We start from the raw sequence: 22480 nt of genomic DNA, 5'->3' as shown, positions 1-22480 counted from the left end.
GTTTGTTGGTGTTACACGCTCTGACTTCTTTCTCTCTTACTCTCCTTTATTCTTTCAGTCTTCCATCCTGCTCTCTCTTTCTTTCTTTGCTTACTCATTTCCTCATTTCCTCTCCTTTGTTTCTTTCTCTCTCTCGCAGGGCCTTTTCTCTCTCTTTCTCTCTACCTTTCCTGTTCTCTTTACTTCCCCCAGTCTCTCTCTCTTTCTCTCTCTCCCTCTCTGCCTTTTTTCTCTCCACCTTCTCTCTCTACCTTTTCCTGTCTCATTGGCTTTCTGTCTCTTCTCATTCTCTCTATTCCTCTCTCATTGTCTCCTCATTCTCCATTTCTCTCTCAATCTGTCTCCTCTTTCTCTCTGTCCCTGAATATCTATCACCCTCTTCCCCCTTTAGCATAGCCTTCCTCTGCAAGGGACCTGAACTGACCTGTTAACCCTAACACTACCTCAGCAATGGAACACCACAGTCCACCTCTTGAATTACCATGGATTTGTCTTCAAGTGTGTCTTCGTTTTATTTTGCACTGAGGTCTTGCTTTGGCTGAGTTTTTTTCCACTGAATGGTATAATTCTTTGTAGAATATATTTATAATTTATATTCTGTGTGTTGGATGTTAGTAATTTTTTCATTCTACTTGTAGCTCACCGTACTTGTATATGTGACAATAACACCGTATTTCGGACCTTATATCGGTTAAAGGACAATAATCAAGAGGCCATTTAGTCTGCCTGTCTCCTCAACCCCTCCAGACTTTCTGTCTGAGTACTATTGTAGCTGACTCCCTGTTTCTGTGGTTCATTCGCCCTCCCCCTACCTCACCATGCAGACTGCAGTTCACTGAGCTGTCCTCTCATGTCTGAGTAAGAGGGTTGAGTGGGTGGGACTCCAACACAAGAGATCTAGCCCTGATACTGTAGTGCGCTGCTCTCCTGAGGTGGCCAAAATAAACTTCGGGTCATCAATGTGTGTCGACACAGGTCTCACTGAACTCCGTGTTCCAGTGAGACTTGCAGCCCAGTGAAAGGCAGCTGTGGTATGTGTGGGAACCCATTTCCCAAGGGAAGGCCAGTATACGTGGGCCTGTTCTCAAGGGAGAGTCAGTACCTGAGAGAAGATCAGTGTATGTGGGCCCGTACCTGAAGCCATGACAAACTTCGGCTGTTTTTGCTGATGAATCACACCATTCTCAAACTTGAATTTATGCAAATCTGTTAACTAACAGTAAATGGTGCAAAAGTCCCTGTGCAGTCCCTTTAGTCCCGATCACCTCAATATGATAGCATTCTCACTCTCTACATAAATCACTCTCCCTCTGTCTTTCTGTCTCTCTGCCCCCACTCTTCTTTCTGATCTCTTTCAGCCCCCCACTATTATCTCCCTCTCCCTCCTGCCCCCCATCTCCCCTCTCGTGCCATATCCCTCCCCCTCATCTCCCCTCTTATGCCATATCCCTCTCCCTCATCTCCCCTCTCATGCCATATCCCTCCCCCTTATCTCCCCTCGTGCCATATCCTTCCCCCTCATCTCCCCTCTTGTGCCATATCCCTCTCCCTCACCTCCCCTCTCATACCCCATCCCTCCCCCTCATCTCCCCTCATGCCATATCCCTCCCCCTCATCTTCCCTCTCATGCCATATCCCTCCCCCTCATCTCCCCTCTTGTGCCATATCCCTCCACCTCATCTCCCCTCTCATACCCCATCCCTCCCTCTCATCCCTCTTGTGCCATATCCCTCCCCCTCATCTCCCCTCATGCCATATCCCTCCCCCTCATCTTCCCTCTCATGCCATATCCCTCCCCCTCGTCTCCCCTCTTGTGCCATATCCCTCCCCCTCATCTCCCCTCTCAGACCCCATCCCTCCCCCCCCATCTCCCCTCTTGTGCCATATCCCTCCCCCTCATCTCCCCTCATGTCATATCCCTCCCCTCATCTCCCCTCTCGTGCCATATCCCTCCTCCTCCCATCTCCCTTCTGCTGCCTGTCTCGTGGCTCCCTCACCCTCCCCTGTCTCCCTTGGCTTCCCATCTTCCTCTCCCACCCTATCCCCTGTCTCCCTCCCTCTCTTGCCTTCCCTCCCCCCTCTCCTTTCCCCTCCCATCTTCCTCTCCCCTGTCATCCTTCCCTACTGTGTCTCTCCCAGTCCCACAACCTCCCTTGTCTCTCTCTCACTCTCCCTCTCTCTCTCTCTCTCTCTCTCATGGAATCCCCCTCCCCTTCCTGTCTCCCTGTCCTGCCCCCTTCCCTTTCTTCCTCTCATGCCATCTCTCTCCCTATCCCGTCTCCCTCCCCTATCGAATCCCTCTCCCTGTCTCCCTCCCACTTCCATCTCCCCCTCCAGTCTCCCTTTCTCTCCACTTTCCTTATCTCCGTCATCTACTGAATCCCCCTCTCCCGGCCTCTCCTGTCTCCCTCTCTACCCACACCCTGTCTCCCTTTCAGCATCTCCCTCCCCTATCATCTCCTTTCTGCTTCCTGTTTCCCTTCCATAAGACCATAAGACATAGGAGCAGAATTAAGTCATTCAGACCATTGAGTCTGCTCTGCCATTCCATCATGGCTGATTTATTGTACCTCACAAACCTATTCTCCTGCCTTCACTCCATAACTTTTGATGCCCCTACTAATCAAGAACCTATCAACTTCAGCTTTCAGTGACTTGGCCTCCACACCCGACTATGGCAATGAATTTCACAGATTCATCACCCTCTGGCTAAAGAAACCTCTTCATTTTTGTCCTTCCATTCTGAGGCTATGACCTCTGGTCCTAGACTCCTCTGTCTTTCTTCCCTCCCTCCCTTTCTCTCCACCCCCCCCCCAATTATTCCATCTTCCTCCCTTCTTTCCCTTAGGCTGTTATGGTGGAAGAGAAGGGACAGTGTCATTGGGATCAGTCTTCCCCACAGCATCATCCCCCACCCTTGTGGGGGAGATAGCAGGCCTAGCTTCAGCCCTGCCTGCAATAAGTTGTGAGGTAAATGTTAGAACGGAAGTGCCTGTGATTTCCTGCGCACAGGTACTAAAGAGTAATCGAGCAGAGAGGGTAGAATTGCTGATGTATTATAAAACTCTTTGATCAAGATCTCAGCACAGAGCATGCAGGCAGCCACCAGAATATGGTGGTAGGAACATAATGTCAGTACATGCCAAATTCCGTCACTGCCACGGTCAGGGCAAAAGTCACTCTCACATTCAGGAGCTTTAGAAGTTACACCTAGAGTGATATGTTACACCACTGCCACATTCCAGAGTAACATCTCATTGCTACCATCACGTAGGAGGTACTGGAGCCTGAAGACCCACACTCGACATTTTAGGAATGGATTTTTTCTCTTCCACCATCAGATTTCTGAATGGTCCATGAACCCTTGAACACTACCTCACTATGCTACTCTCTTTTTGTACTGTCATGTTTTTAATACTTCTAATTGTAACTTATTCTCATTTACTTATGCACTGCACTGCTGTCACAAAACAACTGATTTCAGGTCGCACAGTGATAATAAACCTGATTATGATTCTGAACAGCCTTTCAGAATAACACAAGGTTATCATAGTGGGTGACTTTCCTTTCCCACTATTGACTGGGATTACCTTAGTGCGGGATGGGGTTTCTTGAAACAATATGTTGATGATCCAAATCCAGGACATTTTCAAAAGGCAATGCCCCAGAAAGGCAGCATCCATCATGAAGGACCCCTATCATGCCCTTCTGTCATTGCTACCATCAGGAAGGAGGTACAAGAGTCTGAAGACATACACAATGTTTTTGGAGCAGGTTCTTCCCCTCTGCCATCAGATCTCTGAACGGACAATGAACCCATGTTTCAAGAGTTCAAAGTAAATTTATTATCAAAGTACATATATGTCATTTGTTTTCTTGCGGGCATACTCAATAAATCCAATAACCATTATAGAATCAACTGGGCGTAGAACCAACGTGCAAAAGACACCAAATTATGTAAATACAAAAGTAAACAAATAATAATAATAAATAAATAAGAAATAAATATTGAGAACACAAGAGGAAGAACCCTAGATTGTGGGAATATTTCAGTAATGGGGCGAGTGAAGTTATCCCCTTTAGTTCAAGAGCCTCATAGTTGAGGGGCGCCTGGTGGTGTGGGCCCTGAAGATCCTGTACCACCTTCCTGATGGCAGCAGCAAGAAGAAAGCATGACCTGGGTGGTGGGGGGTCCCTGATGATGGATGCTGCTTTCCTGAAACAGTAATCCATGTGGATGAGCTCAGTGGTGGGGAGGGCTTTACCTCTGATGAACTGGACCATCTCCACTACTTTTGTAAGATTTACTTTACCCGTGGTGGACTCGGCCATATCCACTACTTTTTGTAAGATTTTCCATTCAAGGGCATTGGTGTTTCCATACCATGCTGTGATGCACCCAGTCAATATACTCTCCACCAAACATCTGTAGAAGTTTGTCAATGTTTTTGACGTCATGCCAAAGCTCTGCGATCTTCTAAGGAAGTAGGGACGCTGTCACGCTTTCTTCGTAATTGCACTTGCATGCTGGGCCCAAGACATTTCTGAAATGATAACACCAAGGAATTTAAAGTTGCCGACCCTCTCCATCTCTGATCTCTCAATGAGGACTGGTTCATGGACCTCCGGTTTCATAGAAACATAGAAACATAGAAAATAGGTGCAGGAGTAGGCCATTCGGCCCTTCGAGCCTGCACCGCCATTTATTATGATCATGACTCCCTGATCCCCGTAGCCACAAGAGCCATATCTAACTCCCTCTTAAATATAGCCAATGAACTGGCCTCAACTGTTTCCTGTGGCAGAGAATTCCACAGATTCACCACTCTCTGTGTGAAGAAGTTTTTCCTAATCTCGGTCCTAAAAGGCTTCCCCTTTATCCTCAAACTGTGACCCCTTGTTCTGGACTTCCCCAACATCAGGAACAATCTTCCTGCATCTAGCCTGTCCAATCCCTTTAGGATTTTATACGTTTCAATCAGATCCCCCCTCAATCTTCTAAATTCCAACGAGTACAAGCCCAGTTCATCCAGTCTTTCTTCATATGAAAGTCCTGCCATCCCGGGAATCAATCTGGTGAACCTTCTTTGTACTCCCTCTATGGCAAGGATGTCTTTCCTCAGATTAGGGGACCAAAACTGCACACAATACTCCAGGTGTGGTCTCACCAAGGCCTTGTACAACTGCAGTAGTACCTCCCTGCTCCTGTACTCGAATCCTCTCGCTATAAATGCCAGCATACCATTCGCCTTTTTCACCGGCTGCTGTACCTGCATGCCCACTTTCAATGACTGGTGTATAATGACACCCAGGTCTCGTTGCATCTCCCCTTTTCCTAATCGGCCACCATTCAGATAATAATCTGTTTTCCTATTTTTGCCACCAAAGTGGATAACTTCACATTTATCCACATTAAATTGCATCTGCCATGAATTTGCCCACTCACCCAACCTATCCAGGTCAGTCTGCATCCTCTTAGCATCCTCCTCACAGCTAACACTGCCACCCAGCTTCATGTCATCCGCAAACTTGGAGATGCTGCATTGAATTCCCTCATCCAAGTCATTAATATATATTGTAAACAACTGGGGTCCCAGCACTGAGCCTTGCGGTACCCCACTAGTCACTGCCTGCCATTCTGAAAAGGTCCCGTTTATTCCCACTCTTTGCTTCCTGTCTGCTAACCAATTCTCCATCCACATCAATACCTTACCCCCAATACCGTGTGCTTTAAGTTTGCACACTAATCTCCTCCTGCTGAAGTCAGTAATCCGCTCCTTAGTCTTGCTGACAGAGTAAGAGCTAGTTATTGTGGCACCACTCAGCCAGACTTTTAATCTTCCTCCTATGTGCTGATTCATCACCACCTTTGATATGGCCTAAAACAGCGGTGTCGTCAGCAAACTTGAAGATAGTATTGGAGCTGTGTTTAGCCACACAGTCCTAAGTGTAAAGTGAATAGAGCAGGGAGACTTGTGGTGTACCTGGGCTGATGGATATTGTGGAAGAGATATTGTTGCCAATCTGAACTGACTAGGTCTACAAGAGAGGAAATCGAGGGTCCAATTGCTCAAGGGGGTACTGAGGCCAAAGTCTTGAAGCTTATTGATTAGTTTTTGGGAATGTATACCACCTCACTATTTTTTCCTCTCTTTTTGCACTACTTAGTTAATCTAATTTTTATATATACTGTACATATTTCTTATTGTAATTTATAGTTTTTATTATGTATTGCGCTGAACTGCTGCTGCAAAACATCAATTTCATGACACATGTCAGTGATATTAAACCTGTCTGTGATTCTGAGAAGGGACTATACCGGACTTTGTTTTGGGAAATGAGCCTGGCCAGGTGACTAATATTTCAGTGGGAGAACATTTTTGGAATTATGATCACTACTCGTAGAGTCATACAGCACCAAAACAGACCTTCTGCCTATTTAGTCCATACCGACCAAGGTTCTCAGCTAACCCCATTTGTGTGCGTTTGGCTCATTGCAGGGAGAGTGGTTTAACTAGAAAGTACATTATATATTTACAGTTATTTGTATAAAATAGAACTTAATAATATGATGCAGCACACCCACCAACCCACCTCTCCACACCCCCAAATACCACTACTTTATTGTTTCCTGTCAGTCGCGTTATATACGGACACTCCTGAGCCTAGTGTCACTTTATGGACATACAATCAATGTATATAAATGATATTATGTATTCATGTCATTGTTTTTTATTACTGTGTTCTTTATCTAAGACCATAAGATATAGAAGCAGGATTAGGCCATTTGGCCTATCAAGTCTGCTCCATCATTTCGTCATGGCTGATCCACTTCCCTCTCAGCCCCAATCTCCTGCCTTCTCCCCATATCCCTTCAATCAAGAATTGATCATCGTCTGCCATAAATATACCCAATAACTTGCCCTCCACAGCTGCCCCTGGTAACAGATTCCACAGATTCACCTCTCTTGCTAAAGAAATTCCCCCTCATCTCCATTCTAAATGGATTTTATTCTATTCTGGGGCTGTGTCCTCTGGTCTTAGACTACCCCACCATAGGAAACATTCTAAAACAACAGGAATTCTGCAGATGCTGGAAATTCAAGCAACACACATCAAAGTTGCTGGTGAATGCAGCAGGCCAGGCAGCATCTCTAGGAAGAGGTACAGTCGACGTTTCAGGCCGAGACCCTTCGTGACGAAGGGTCTCAGCCTGAAACGTCGACTGTACCTCTTCCTAGAGATGCTGCCTGGCCTGCTGCGTTCACCAGCAACTTTGATGTGTGTTGATGGGAAACATTCTCTCCACATCCTCTTTATCAAGGCCCTTCAACATTTGGTAGGTTTCAATAAGATTCCCCCCCCTCATTCTTCTGAATTCCAATGAGTACAGACCCAGAGCCATGAAATGCTCCTCATATGACAAGCCTTTCAATCCCGGAATCATTTCTGTGAACCTCCTTTGAACCCTTTCCAATGTCACCACATCCTTTCTTGTCTTTTTAATACCTCTTTATTTATTTTTTATGCTGTATCGGATCCGGAACAATAATTATTTTGTTCCCCTTTACACTTGTGTACTGGAAATGACATTAAACAATCTTGAATCTTCAATCTTGATCTTAAAACACTGCCAAACTTTTGAACAATAATCCTCTCTCTCATACATCCCCACAAAATGACACACAAAAGCAGGATCATAATGACGTGTATGCACAGCTATAATCAGAATCAGATTTATTATCACCGGCATATGTCGTGAAATTTGTTGAATTTGTGGCAGCAGTACAATGCAATACACAGTAATAGAGAATGAACTGTGAAGTACTGTGATGAAATGGACTTTTAACATCGTAAACCAGTGGGTTGTTGTTATATCTCTCACTGGCTGTGAAAATAGGGGACACCTCCCTCTCCCTTGCCAGGGAGAGAGAGAACATGTGGTTTGTCGAATTTCGGATGAATTTCAAAGCCTTTGGGGTAACTTTGGTCTGTGTCTTTGCTATTGCTTAGCACACGCTTGGGCTCAGTGATGATACTGATACGCTTTCTTTTGCTGGTGGGGGGAAGGAGGGTCGTTTCTTGCTGCCGCCTATGCGCAGGAAGGGGGAACTGGGGGGACTTTGGGGTTCTCACACTTAACTGTTTTTCATTCTTTGGGGCACCTCCCTGTTTTTGTGAATGTTTGCGAAGAAAAAGCATTTCAGGATATATATTGTATACTTTCTCTGACATTAAATTCGACCTTTGAAGTACAGTAAGTATATACAGGTATCCCCCGCTTTTCAAACGTTTGCTTTACGAAACCTCGCTGTTACGAAAGACCTACATTAGTTACCTGTTTTCGCTAACAGAAGGTGTTTTCACTGTTACGAGAAAAGGCAGCGCGCGCTCCGAGCAGCCAAGCTTCTCCCCCGAAACTGCATTCTAGCCGGCTTTGCTTAAACACGTGCCTGTGAGCAGCCATTAGCAAGATGAGTTCAAAGGTATCGGAAAAGCCTAAAGGAGCTCATAAGGGTGTTACACTTAGCATAAAACTAGACATAATTAAGCATTTCGAGATAGAAGAAGATGACCTGCCTGCCTTGATGGAAACAGATGACGATGAGATGACACCCCAGTGGTCCCAATCCCCGGGCCGTGGACTGATATCGGGCCACGGAGGATGCAGCGGTAGCCAGAACGCACCCAGCACATCTTTAAGAAAAAAGCCGAAATAAACAAGCTAATTAATTAGGTGCCGCCTGGCACATAAATGTCGGCCCAGATCAGAGGTGATTGCTGATTGCACCGCCTCTGATCTGGGCCGACATTTACGCGCTGGACAGCACCTATTTAATTAGCTTGTTTATTTTGGCTTTTTTCTTAAAGATGTGCTGGGTGCATCTTGGCCATCGCTAGACCGCTGCATTCTCCGCGGATCGGTATCGGTTCGCTGCCCGGAGGTTGGGGTCCACTGCATCACCCCAGCCTCCGACTCAGCCTAACTCACCATCATCAGTGTGCTCGGCGCTGTCTTCCCAATTCCAGAAAGTGATACTACATTATTTCTACTTTATATAGGCTGTGTATTTTTATGTGTTATTTGGTATGATTTGGCAGCTTCATAAGCTTAAAGGTTACTGAAGAGAGTGTTTCTGCGGAGAGCACTTGTGCGAGATTTTCACTATGGTGGACAGTTCAGCAATGATTGTAGAAAAGTATTTCTACTTTATATAGGCTGTGTATTTATCATATCATTCCTGCTTTTACTATATGTTACTCTTATTTTAGGTTTTATGTGTTATTTGGCATGATTTGGTAGGTTATTTTTTGGGTTTGCAAACGCTCACAAATTTTCCCCATATAAATAAATGGTAATTGCTTCTTCACTTTATGACATTCCGGCTTACGAACCATTTCATAGGAACGCTCTACCTTCGGATGGTGGGGGAAACCTATATACTAAGTAGGTAAATTAAATAAGTAGAGGAAAAACAGAAATTTAAAAAATAATGAGGTAGCGTTCATGGGTTCAATGTCCATTCAGAAATCACGTGGCAGAGGGGAGGAAGCTGTTCCTGAATCATTGAGTGTGTCTTCCGGCTTCTGTACCTCCTTCTTGATGGTAACAATGAGAAGAGGGCATGTGTTGGGTGATAGGGTCCTTAATGAAGGACATCACCTTTTTTGAGGCATTGCTCCTTGAAGATGGCCTGGATACTACAGAGGCTAGTGCTCGTGATGGAGTTGACTAAGTTTACAACCCTCTGCCGCTTGCTTCGATCCTGTGCAGTACCCCTTCCTCCCCCCATGCTAGATAGTGATGCAGCAAGTTAGAATGCTCTCCGTGCTATATCTGTAGAAATTTTCGAGTGTTTTTGGAGACATATCAAATCTTCTCAGTTATAATACCACACGCACAGAGTTAGCATACTCACACACACAGTGAAAATGTCCTCAATGATTCTGACCAACTTTTACAGATACACCGTAGAAAGCCTCTTTACAGAATGCATGATAACTTGATATGACATCTGCTCTGCCTAAGACCAGAAGAAATTGCAGAGGTGTGAATGCAGTCCAGTCCATCACTCAAGCCAAAATGGGAACACAAGATTCTGCAGATGCTGGATATCTGGACCAATTTGCTGGAGAAACTCAGCAAGCCAGGCAGAATCTATGAAGGGAAAGGAACAGTCAACATTTTGGGCTGAGCCCTTCATTAGATCTGGAGAAACAGCAAAATAGGCCAGAATAAAAAAATGAGAAGCACCCTTTTTCTTTCCAGTCCTGGTGAAGTGTCTCGGTCTGAAATGTTAACTGTTTATTACCCTTCATAGATGTTGTCTGACATGCTGAGTTTCTCCAGCACTTTGTGTGTATTGCTCCCATCTACTGACTTTGACTACACTTCCCACTTCCTTAGGAAAGCAGCCGACATAATCAAGGAGGCCTCTCCCTTCTCTCCTTTCCCATTGGGTAGAAGATGCAAACTTTTGTACAACATCCCATCAACGATCCCTGAATTTAGTTTTTAAAGCTGCACAGACCAACCATTGCTCTGAGCAGGAAATTTTTACACGGCCTGGAAACTGCCCCAGCACTCTAAATGTTTTTGTAACGTGCATACTATGAATATTTAGAATAAAATCTGACATCACATAACGTTTGATTTTACAGTACAAAGAAAATCTTTCATGTTTCAGAAATGTTTAAATTTAGCCCGTGTCAGCGGTTTAACAATGAGCGACCAACTTCCATTCCGTATTGTTACAATTTGTAACAGTGTTGTAACTTGAAACACTGACAATGTAAATAAGTTGAAGTTCTGAAATGTTTCAAAGTGAAGGCTGTGGTACGTTTATTATTTAGAACATCTATGGTTTATATTTATTAACACAATTACAAGGTATTTCACAGTTATGTTGATATAGATTGCAGAATTATATCAGCATAATTTCAAAATTATATTAACATTATATAAAAGAAAATTTCAGGTGCAAGGCAACAAAGGCTATGTGCACGGAAATGTTTCAGTTATTGTGCAGCCATGCAGCTTAGGGGAAACAGCGAATCTGATGCATCATCAATATTTGAGCCATATTAGACTTGTGCTAATATTATGTGCTATTGTAACTATGTGCTGTGTGTGACTGTATCAAGTTTAATTATCATTCAACCATACTTGAATATCCATGAATAGAGCCAAACAAAACAGCATTCCTCCAGAGCTAAGGAGCAAAACACAGTACCAACAGTCATACACAGCACAAGGCACATATAGCAAATATAAGATAACAAGTAAACATATAGTACACTCACACAAAAAATATATGTAGCCAAGTCCCTGAGTGACATATCCTGTAAATTAAGGGTGCATAGGTGTTATCAGCAAATTTTCAACAGCCTACAGACGCGCAACCCAGCTTGTCTTTCCACCGAGTGAACATAGGAGGACAGAACTGATGGGAGGGGTCAGCCTCCAACCCAGCATGGACACTGCGCTACACCGCCTCCGGTGTCTCCTCTCCTGCACTGCTGCAATAGGCAAGCCCACAGCTTAAGGCCTAGTCCTCGCTGCAACTGAGGGCATCTGTCTCACCAATAAACAAGGGAAACAGCCTTGCACCATTTTACATTATCAACATCCAACAGGGTCTTGCGATCACAAGAGAAACATCTTAGACCATCTCTTGCTGTTAGTTTCCAATGCCTTCCTGTAGCAGGCAGTATCATGGTCTGCATCAAGTCCAGCTCCTCTGACAACGAGCAGCTCGCTCAGGCAGACGCAGTACCTGAGGATCTTAATTTCCAGCATTGTCCTACAAGCATAAAAACAGATGTTTGAAACAGACAAAAACACCTTTGGTTGGTGTCCCGAGAGGCTGCTGCATCCGAACATGATGCCACCTTTCCGGATGCACTGTGTTTTTGCACCTTGGCCCTGGAACAATGTTTCATTGAGCTGTATACATGTATAAGGTTGAATGACAATTTAACTTGAACTTGATCTGTTAACAGACTGTTGAACAGACCTCTCGTGTGCTGAAAAAATGAACTCTTGATCTCCCAATCTATTTTGTCGTGGCCCTTGCACTTTATTTGTCTGTCTGCACTGCACAGTCTCTGTAACTGTGACATTGCCATTGCTTTTCTCATCGTGTTTATTCAAAGTACCATGTTTGGATTGATTCTGGGAAGGGTGGGTCCCTTGGTAGCCCAAGTGCACTTATTTAATTAGCAATACAGCGAGGCACAGGCCCCTTCAGCCCTTCAAGCAATGCCGCCCCAGCAGAGTTTATGAAGTCATGGTTACTGTACAATGTGTGAAGAATGTTGCCAGCACTTGAGCTGAGTTATAGGGAAATGTTGAATAAGTTAGAACTTTATTCCCTGGAGTACTGGAGATAGAGGGGGGATTTGATCGAGATGTACAAAATTATGAGGGATATAGATTGTGTAAATGCAAGCAGGCTTTTTCCACTGAGGTGGGGTAAGATTAGAATGAAAGGTCATGGGTTAAAGGTGAAATGTTTAATGGGAACCTGGGGTGGGGGGAAGAAAGCTGCTGGCAGAGAGTGGTAGATACAGGTTTGATTGCAACGTTTAAGAGAAGTTTGGTTAGGTACAAGGGTGGGAGTGGTATGGGGGCTATGGTCATGGCGCAGTTTTTTTTTCCATCCACAGTTAACCCCCCTCTTTCCTCTGTTTTAGCACAAATTGAAATCATCCCGTGTAAAATCTGTGGAGATAAATCCTCAGGAATCCATTATGGAGTCATCACTTGTGAAGGCTGCAAGGTACGAATGGAGGAGACACTCACCTTTGGGATCAACCCCTCCAAGGGAAGGGAGGGTGGGAAGGGAAAGCTGCCGGTACCTGCACACAACTGCTGGCTGCCAAAGATGGAGTGATTTCTGGATTGCAGAGGATTGTGGGTGTTATAGCTGCCATTATTAAATGCTTACCACCCGAGTTGGGGCAGGTGTCTGCATAACCATCGCAGCTGTGGTGGTTATCAGCCCACAGTGTGGTCTCATTTTGTTCTTTCTCTTTGCTGCTCAGGGGTTCTTTAGAAGAAGCCAGCAGAACAGCGTCTCGTACACCTGCTCTCGTCAGAAGAACTGTCCGATCGATCGCACGAGCCGCAACCGATGCCAGCACTGCCGGCTGCACAAGTGCCTGGAGCTCGGCATGTCCCGAGACGGTAAGGAACCTGATGTCTTGTGTGGGTGGGCTCTCTGACCCAGGGAATCTCACGCCCTTTATCATAAGGAGGTGGTGATGAGAAATGCTTAACACACTTGAATATTCCACTAGATAGAAACATAGAAAACCTACAGCACAATACAGACCCTTCAGCCCACAAAGTTGTGCTGAACATGTCCCTACCTTAGAAATTACTAGGCTTACCCATAGCCCTCTATTTTTCTAAGCTCCATGTACCTATCCAAAAGTATCCGCCTCCACCATCATTGCCAGCAGCCCATTCCATGCACTCACCACTCTGAGTAAAAAACTTACCCCTGACATCTCCTCTGTACCTACTCCCCAGCACCTCAAACCTGTGTCCTTTTGTGGCAACCATTTCAGCCCTTGGAAAAAGCCTCTGACTATCCACACGATCAGTGCCTCTCATCATCTTATACACGTCTATTGGGTCACCTCTCATCCTCCATCGCTCCAAGGAGAAAAGGCTGAGTTCACTAAGTAGATAAAACTCTACTTAGACCACACTTGGAGTATTGTGTTCAGTTCTGGTTGCCTCATATAGGAAGGATGTGGAACTTCAGAGAGGGTACGGAGGGGAATTTTCTCTTTGGAGTGAAGGAGGATGAGGGGTGACTTAATAGAGGTGTACAAGAGGCAAAGATCAAGTGGATAGCAAGAGACTTTTTCCCAGTGTGGAAGTAGCTAATATAAGGGGCCCTAATTTTTAGATGATTGGAGAAAAGTATAGGGGGGGGACATCAGAGGTAATTTTTTTTACACAGAGAGTGGTGGGTGTGTGGGACACACTGCTAGGGGTGGTGGTAGAGGCAGGTACATTATGGATATATAACAGATTCTTGGATAGACACATAGATTATAGAAAAGTGGAGGGTGATGCAAGAGGGAAGGTTTAGATTGATCTTAAGGTAAATAAAAGGGTCAGCACAACATTGTGGGCTGAAGGGCCTGTATTGTGTTGTAATGTTCTGTGTTCTTTGTCAGCCCGGAATTCTGAACCACCAGTGTCTGGGATGTCAAAAATAGAATGGTTCCTGAGCACAGAGACTTAAGGGTATTGAAGCTGCCATAATTAACACTAACCAAATACAAATAGAAACTTTCACCTCTATGCTTTTTAGAAGGTCCCATTATTAGACTCAGCTAATACTTACCACAGGAACACAGATTACAGATTACCCATTTAGACATAGATCTGATTGATAATTTCATCTCAATTGAGAGCAAAGCTGGTGTTAGAACATAGAACATTACAGCACAGTACAAGCTCTTTGGGCCATGATGGCTCAACCCTTTAACCTGCTCTAAGGCCAAGCTAACCCTTCCCTTCCCCCATAGCCCTCCATTTTTCTATCATCATGTGACTGTCTAAGGGTCTCTTAAATAACCCTAATGTATCTACAGTACTGTGCTAAAGTCTTAGGCACAGATGATGTGGTCTTTTCAACCACTGATTCACAAGTCACAGTGATTCGCTCTGGAGAGAGTCATCATACTCCAGGTCAGACAAAAGATAATCCAGGTCAGGTTTCAGACCACAGTACCCAGGTAGATCCTTCGCATGATGGCGGTGGTGTGGAGGTAGAGAAGAAGAGGAAGGTCAAGTGGCCAGCAATGGCAGATGAGAAGGCTTTCCGTGTATTTGATGAGGATATCAGTATGATGTTGGAGAGCACTCTCAGGGGAACATCAAAGAGAAAGTTGGAAGTGATGGGCAATATGATTTACGCTGTTGGAAAGTACAGGTTTGGTTTGGTTGAGTTGAAGAAAGCAAAGCAGCATGAGTGTGGACCAAGTACGTCCAGAGGGGCAGATAGTCAGACAGTGTATACACATCTTGCAAACCCTTCAGTAGTTGCATAGACACCTGAAGAGCAGACTGTCTGTTGGATGGAAGTGACCAAGAACTCTGATAGACGCAGATGCCAAGTTTTTAAGCTCACCAGTGGGAGGTGGTGCTTTAGCACTGCTGGCCCACCACCTCGAGGGAGTCTTGATCATAAGCGGGCCGAAACTCCTGAAGACAGGTGGCAGATCAACTGATGATCCCACTGGTGATAGCACAGGACAGTTAACATCTTAGTCCACGTGTATTTTGTAACTCTATATAGCTAGGGTGCCTAGGAACTGTAGTAACTTTTATGTATTGCAATGTAAAAAAAATCATGTCATGACATGAGTGAGTGATAATACACCTGATTCTGATATCGTGAACTGAGATTGGGAAGAGGGCAAAGAGAGGGGGATCATGGCTGGGAAAAGGGGAGGGTGCAGGAACACCAGAGAGACATTCTGTAATGATCAATTGTTTCAAATCAAATGACCTTGCCTGGTATCTCAGGGCTGTGTGTGTCTGCACTCTCTGCCACCTGTCTCACATCCCTCCTGTGGCGCTGCATCCTCGCCATTCCTAGTATCCTTTACCCCTACTAGATTTACAAACCCGCTCTCCACTCCACATTGACAAATACAGTACTGTACAAATGTCAAATGTACAAATGACACCCTAGCTATATATATGTGCCTAAGATGTTTGCACGATACTGTACTTCTACTGGCAGGGCATTCCACATACCCACAACTTTCTGTATAAAAAAAAACTTACCTCCAACATCCCCCTATACTTTCCTCCAATCACCTTAAAATTATGACTTGCTTTCTTTGTTTATAATTCTACAATTATAGGAAAGGGCATTACTGTAATATCACAATAAATCTATTTTATTTCCCTTTTATATCAAAATGTTTTAAGAGAAGTTTGGATAGGTACATGGATAAGAGAGATATGTAGAGCTATGGCCCAGTTGCAGATAGATGGAACTAGGCAGAAGACTAGGCTGGCATGGAATAGATGGGCTGAAGGGTCTGTTTCAGTGCTTTAAGTTAATGATATGTCAGTCAAACAGCCTTGTTGTTGGGTGGGATGCCAAATGACAATTAATAAATACCGAATATTTCCTGAATATGTGCCTTGGTATTGTTCATTTCCTTCCACAGACGCTGCCAGACCTGCTGAGTTCATCTAGCATTTTGTGTGTATTGCTCCAGATTTCCAGCATCTGCAGAATCTTCTTTGTTTTTTCTCAATCATCTCCAATTTGCATTGCTCCTTTATTAGTGTTGTTGGCTTTGGCTGCATGATCAGCACACTGTAATCATCTCCATAGACCTCCCTTTCCTCCTTTAATGGCATCACTGAGGATGCCAGGGCTACCAGAGCAGCTCAGGGTATCTTGCAGTCACTGACACCCCAAGGCCTTTCTACTATCTATAAGTCACCAGTCTTGAGTGTGATGGACACTTCCCACACGCCAGGGAGATTGCAGCTATTGAGAAGCTCTAAGTCGTCAAATACAGAGAATACATACTACCCTAAATACTCCCTTCATCTACTGCTGCCGCACAGTGGAGTTACTCGCCTTTCAGCATCTTCCACCAAGAGCAGTGGATACAGGGGAAACACCGCCACCTGCAGGCTCGGCTCCAAGTTACACAGCAGCCTGCCTGATCAGAATCAGCTTTAATATCGCTGGCAAATGTCGTGAAACTTGTTGTCTTTGCAGCAGCAGTACAGTGCAATACATAATAATAGAGGAAAAGATTGCTAATGACAGTGTGAATATACATATGAAATAGTTAAAGTCAAGTTTAATTGTCATTCAACCTCACACACACCTTACCACTAAAATGAAACAGGGCCAAAGTGCAAAACACAATACATACAATCACACGCAGCACATAGCCCATCCCCATAACCTTAGCAAACTAGATGTCAACAAGGAAGCCTGGCACAGAGTTGGATACCTCTCCCCAGAGACAGAGGGGTTCCTTGTGGCAATACAGGACCAGGTGGTTAGCACAAAAAATTATCAACAATACATAATAAAAGACCAACAAATTCAAGCTAATAAATGCAGAAAATGGCAAGAGAACTAGAAACAATCCAACACATTACAGGATCCTGCAGCAATTTAAACTCAATCTGATTACTTACACAGGCACAATCAAGTGGCAAACAACATTCACCAAAATATTGCTTTAAGATACAAACTCATAAAAGATACCATACCCTACTATAAATACAAGCCTGACCAGTTCTAGGCTCAGAGTCCCACAAATTATTTTATGACTAATCCATTATTCCAGATAGAACAATCCTTAATAACCATTCTTATTAGATATAGCCATTTCAAACACACATAATATACAGAAATCAGTAAGTGAAAAACATCAGAAATACGCTAAATTTAAAGAGGAAATTGAAAGACTATGGAACATGAACAGGGTATACATTGTCCCAATTAGTAATATCTTCAACTGGTATCATCCCAAAGTCGCTACACAATAGCATTAAATAATTAGGACTACACAGCAATATTTATATAAATCTTCAAGAGCCCACAATGCTGAACACCACTAGAGTAGTCTGAAGATTCCTAGCAATTGACAAATGAGCATGCTTGGCTATGCCCATAACTCAGGTCTTACCAGCTTGAGCTGAGAGAAAAAAAATAATAATAATATTAGCCCATCGGACAGGTGAGGCTCGTCAGCCTTGGACAGCAGTCTGACTAGGAGAAGGAAACTTTTGATTTTAAACCTCCGCTGCCTTGCGGCCATACCCACCCATGGGAGAGGCTTCGGGAGTAAACCCCGAGGAAGAAATCCAGAGCCGGGTTCCCTAAGGCAGTGCGACAGCACTGGTGCCAAGCTGTATCGACGCTTGCCCTTTACCTTGAACTACATCAGTGAGGGTAGCAGACACCAACAGAATCAACAAGCTCATTCGTAAGGCCAGTGATGTTGTGGGGATGGAACTGGACTCTCTCACGGTGGTGTCTGAAAAGAGGATGCTGTCTAAGTTGCATGCCATCTTGGTCAATGTCTCCCATCCACTACATAATGTACTGGGTGGGCACAGGAGTACATTCAGCCAGAGACTCATTCCACCGAGATGCAACACAGAGCGTCGTAGGAAGTCATTCCTGCCTGTGGCCATCAAACTTTACAACTCCTCCCTTGGAGGGTCAGACACCCTGAGCCAATAGGCTGGTCCTGGACTTATTTCGTGGCATAATTTACATATTACTATTTAACTATTGATGGTTCTATTACTACTTATTATTTATGAAGCAACTGTAACGAAAACCAATTTCCCCCGGGATTAATAAAGTATGACTATGACTATGACATGGAGAGGGGGAACCTTCCCGCCCTGGAGAGGACACAGTCCACCAGAGGTGCAAATCCATGAACCCCTGGGATCGACGGCTGCCTACTGTCATTATTAGCCCAAGTCCCCAAGTGGTATGGTCTGAAGACTAATAGTGCATGCATGTTTCACAACATATGCCAGTGATATTAAAGATGTTTCTGATTCAGAACTGCATGCAGTACCTGATAAAAGATCTGACGAATGTTTTATACAGGGGGACTGCTCCTACAGTGGGACCAGGAGCAACACACAAAGTGCTGTGGATCAGGCAGCATCTATGTAGGGATGTGGACAGTCAATACGTTCTGGGTCAAGACCATAAGATATAGGAGCAGAATTCAGCCACTTGGCCCATCGAGTCTGCTCCACCACTTCATTACAGTTGATCCATTTTCCCTCTCAGTTCCAATCTCCTGCCTTCTCCCTGTATCCCTTCATGCCCTGAGCAATCAAGAATCTATCAACTTCTGGCTTAAACATACCCAGACACCTGCGGCAACGAATTTCATCCTTCATCTGGCACACTTATTGGCTCCTTTTATGTTCGGTAAAGTTGATGCCTGTCCTACTCTGTTCAGATGTAGGTCATCAGGGGGCCCAACTTCAGAACAGAAGGATGTCCCTTTAGGAAAGAGATGTCTTTAACCGGGGGTGTTGAATCTGTGGAATTTGTTGCCACAGACAGCTGTGGAAGCCAAGTCATTATTCAGTGCCTATAAAAAGTATTCACCGCCCGCCCCCCCCCCCCCCGGAGTTGTTCATGTTTTATTGTTCTACGAGATTGAATCACAGTGGATTTAATTTGGTTTTTTTGACACTGATCAACAGAAAAAGACTACTTCGTACCAAAGTGAAAACAGATCTCTACAAAGCGATCTAAGTTAATTACAAATATAAAACACAAAATAATTGAATGCGTAAGTATTCACCCCCTTCAAGTCAGTATTTAGTAGATGCATCTTTGGCAACAATTACAACCTCGAATCTGTGTGGATAGATCTCTATCAGCTTTACACATCTGGACACTGCAGTTTTTCCCCATTCTTCTTTACAAAACTGCACAAGGTCTGTCAGATTGCATAGGGTTCATGAGTGAACAGTCCAGTCACAAATTCTCAGATCAAGGTCCGGTCTCTGATTTGGTCACTCTAAGACATTAACTTTGTTGTTTTTAAGCCATTCCTGTGTAGCTTTGACTTTATGCTTGGAGGTCATTGTCTTGCTGGAAAACAAATCTTCTCCCAAATCGCAGTTCTCTTGCAGACTGCATCAGATTTTCCTCCAGGATTTCCCTGTATTTTGCTGCATTCATTTTACCCTCTACCTTCACAAGCCTTCCAGGGCCTGCTGCAGTGAAGCATCCCCACAGCATGATGCAGCTACCACTGTGCTTCACCGTAGGGATTATGTGTTTTTGATGAGGTTCTGTATTTGGCTTACACCAAACATAACGTTCAATCTGATGGCCAAAAAGCTCAATTTTGGTTTCATCAGACTATTGAACCCTCTTCCAGCTGACTTCAGATTCTCCCACATGCCTTCTGGCAAAATCTAGCTGAGATTTCATGTGAGCTTTTTTCAACAGTGCCCTTTTCTTTACCACTTTCCCATAAAGCTGCGTCTGGTGAAGTACCTGGGCAACAGCTGTTGGATGCGCAGTCTCTCCCATCTCAGCCACTGAAGCTTGTAACTCCTCCAGAGTTGTCACAGGTCTCTTGGTGGCCTCCCTCACTAGTCCCCTTCTTGCATGGTCACTCAGTTTTTGAGGACAACCCTGCCCTAGGCAGATTTACAGCTGCGCCACATTCTTTCCATTTTTTAATGATTGACTCCAAAGGATATTCCGTGACTTGGAAATGTTCTTGTATCCATCTCCTGACCTGTGCTTTTCAATAACCTTTGTGCAGAGTTGTTTGGAGTGTTCTTTTGTCTTCATGGTGTAGTTTTTGCCAGGATACTGACTCACCATCAGTTGGACCTTCCAGAAACAGGTGTATTTTTACTACGATCAATTGAAACACCTTGACTGCACACAGTGATCTCTATTTAACTAATTATGTGACTTCTAAAACCAATTGGCTGTACCAGTGATGATATGGTGTGTCATATTAAAGGAGGTGAATACTTATGCAATCAATTATTTTGTGTTTTATATTTGTAATTAATTTAGATCACTTTGTAGAGATCTGTTTTCGTTTTGAGACGAGTCTTTTCTGTTGACCAGTGTCAAAGAAGCCTTAATCCACAGTGGTTCAATGTTGTAAAACACTAAAACATGAAAACTTTCAAAGGGTTGAAAACTTTTTATAGGCACTGAATATCTTTAATGTGGAGGTGATTTCTTGATTAGTCAAGGTCTCAAGGGTTATGGGAAAAAGGTAGAAGATTGGGCCGCAGAGGGATAATAAATCAGCCATAATCAAGTGGTGGAGCAGACTCATTTGGCCGAATGACCTGATTCTCTTTCTATGTCGTATGGTCTGATGATCTTCTCTTTTGCCTTCACGTGCGCAGCCAGCTTTGGCGATATTTGTACAAAGTTGGGAACCTTTTCATATTCTTTCCAGCTGTGAAGTTTGGCCGCATGTCCAAGAAACAGCGAGACAGCCTGCACGCTGAGGTTCAAAGGCATCGCATGGAACAGGAGAGGCAGCCAAGCAAGCCTGAGGCTCCAGATATGGCCTACAGCACCGGTGCTCGTGCACTGAGCCAGACTAAGCTCACCCAGGACCACTTCCCCAGTGGACAGGGCCCCGGTACTGGAGTGCCTGAGGTCAGAAGTCATCCCTACTGCCCAGTAGAGGTACCACAGCCGCCACCACTGCCTCAGCCTGGCCTGCAGCTGGTGGAGGTAAAGCCAGCAGGAGGAACGGATTTCCTGACCCGGTCTGGCTTCCCGCGACTCCAGGGTGGTGTACTTAGCTCAGAGCTGGGTAAGTGGGGTGCCACACCCATTTGGGACCGCTTACTCTGCCCACACATACACACACCTCCCCTACCCCCCGTCCCACCCACTCCAGCCCATCACCGTATTTGCACCCAATCACCTTACCACTCCCTCAGCCTGTGGGGCAAGGTTTCCGCTCTGCTGGAAGGTTTTGTGTGCGTGTGAGACCAGAATGTCAGTCTCCACGGGGGCATGCGTGGATATTGTGTGACAGTGAATACACACGGGTCCTGTGCATCATTCTATCTGTAGTAACAGAGTGTGTGTATCACTGCGTTTGGCTGTGTTTGTGTGTGTTGTAAAACAGTCAGTGATCACTTTATTAGGTTTCTCCTGTACATAATAAAGTGGTCACTATGTGTATGTTTGTGGTCTTCTTGCTGCTGTGGCCCAACCACTTCAAGGTTCGATGTGTTGTGCGTTCAGAGATGCTCTTCTGCACACCACTGTTGTAGCACATGACTATTTGAGTTGCTGTCACCTTCCTATCAGCTTGAACCAGTCTGGCCATTCTCCTCAGACCTCTCTCATTCACCCACAAAACTACCTCTCACTGAATGTTTTTTTGCTTTTTGTACCATTCCCTGTAAACTCTAGAGACTGTTGTGTGTGAAAATCCCAGGAGATCAACAGTTTCTGAGATATTCAACCACCCCATCTGGCACCAATAATCATTCCACAGTCAAAGTCACTTAGCTCACATTTTCCTCCCATTCTGATGTTTGGTCTTAACAACTGAATGTCTTGACTGTGTCTGCCTGCTTTTATGCATTGAGTTGCTGCCACACGGTTGGCTGATTAGAAGTTTGTATTAACGAGCACTGTATGTCTGAGTGTGTATTGCTGTGTCAATGTATCACTCCAGTTTTGACCTCTCACTCCACACAGACCGTGTGATCCAGAACGTGGTTAAGTCTCACCGGGAGACCTGCCAATTTCTGCCCGAACAGCTGAACGCCCTTCGTTGGAAGGTTTTCTCACAGACGGAGATCGAGGGCTACCAGAAGAAGGTGGGTCTGCGTGGGGGTCTCTGATTCAGGGGTCGGTTCTCTCTGCAGCACATACAGTACAGACTTGTATTGACCAGGAACAAACTGTAGAGTCGC

General features: G+C 44.7%; 1 protein-coding gene across 1 annotated transcript in view; it reads left to right on the top strand.

Moving 5' to 3' along the window:
* The window catches only part of LOC134337351 (nuclear receptor ROR-alpha A-like), a 74365-nt gene that overhangs the window by 33924 nt on the left and 17961 nt on the right, over positions 1 to 22480 (top strand). Inside the window, exons 2-5 of the mRNA XM_063032279.1 lie at positions 12697 to 12782; positions 13048 to 13189; positions 20995 to 21360; positions 22263 to 22384. Of these exons, the coding sequence (XP_062888349.1) occupies positions 12697 to 12782; positions 13048 to 13189; positions 20995 to 21360; positions 22263 to 22384 (716 nt within the window). The remainder of the gene's footprint in view (positions 1 to 12696; positions 12783 to 13047; positions 13190 to 20994; positions 21361 to 22262; positions 22385 to 22480) is intronic.

The sequence above is a fragment of the Mobula hypostoma genome, chromosome 2 (assembly GCF_963921235.1).
Source record: "Mobula hypostoma chromosome 2, sMobHyp1.1, whole genome shotgun sequence".
Classification (NCBI taxonomy): domain Eukaryota; kingdom Metazoa; phylum Chordata; class Chondrichthyes; order Myliobatiformes; family Myliobatidae; genus Mobula; species Mobula hypostoma.
This window is presented reverse-complemented; position numbering and strand designations above follow the sequence as displayed.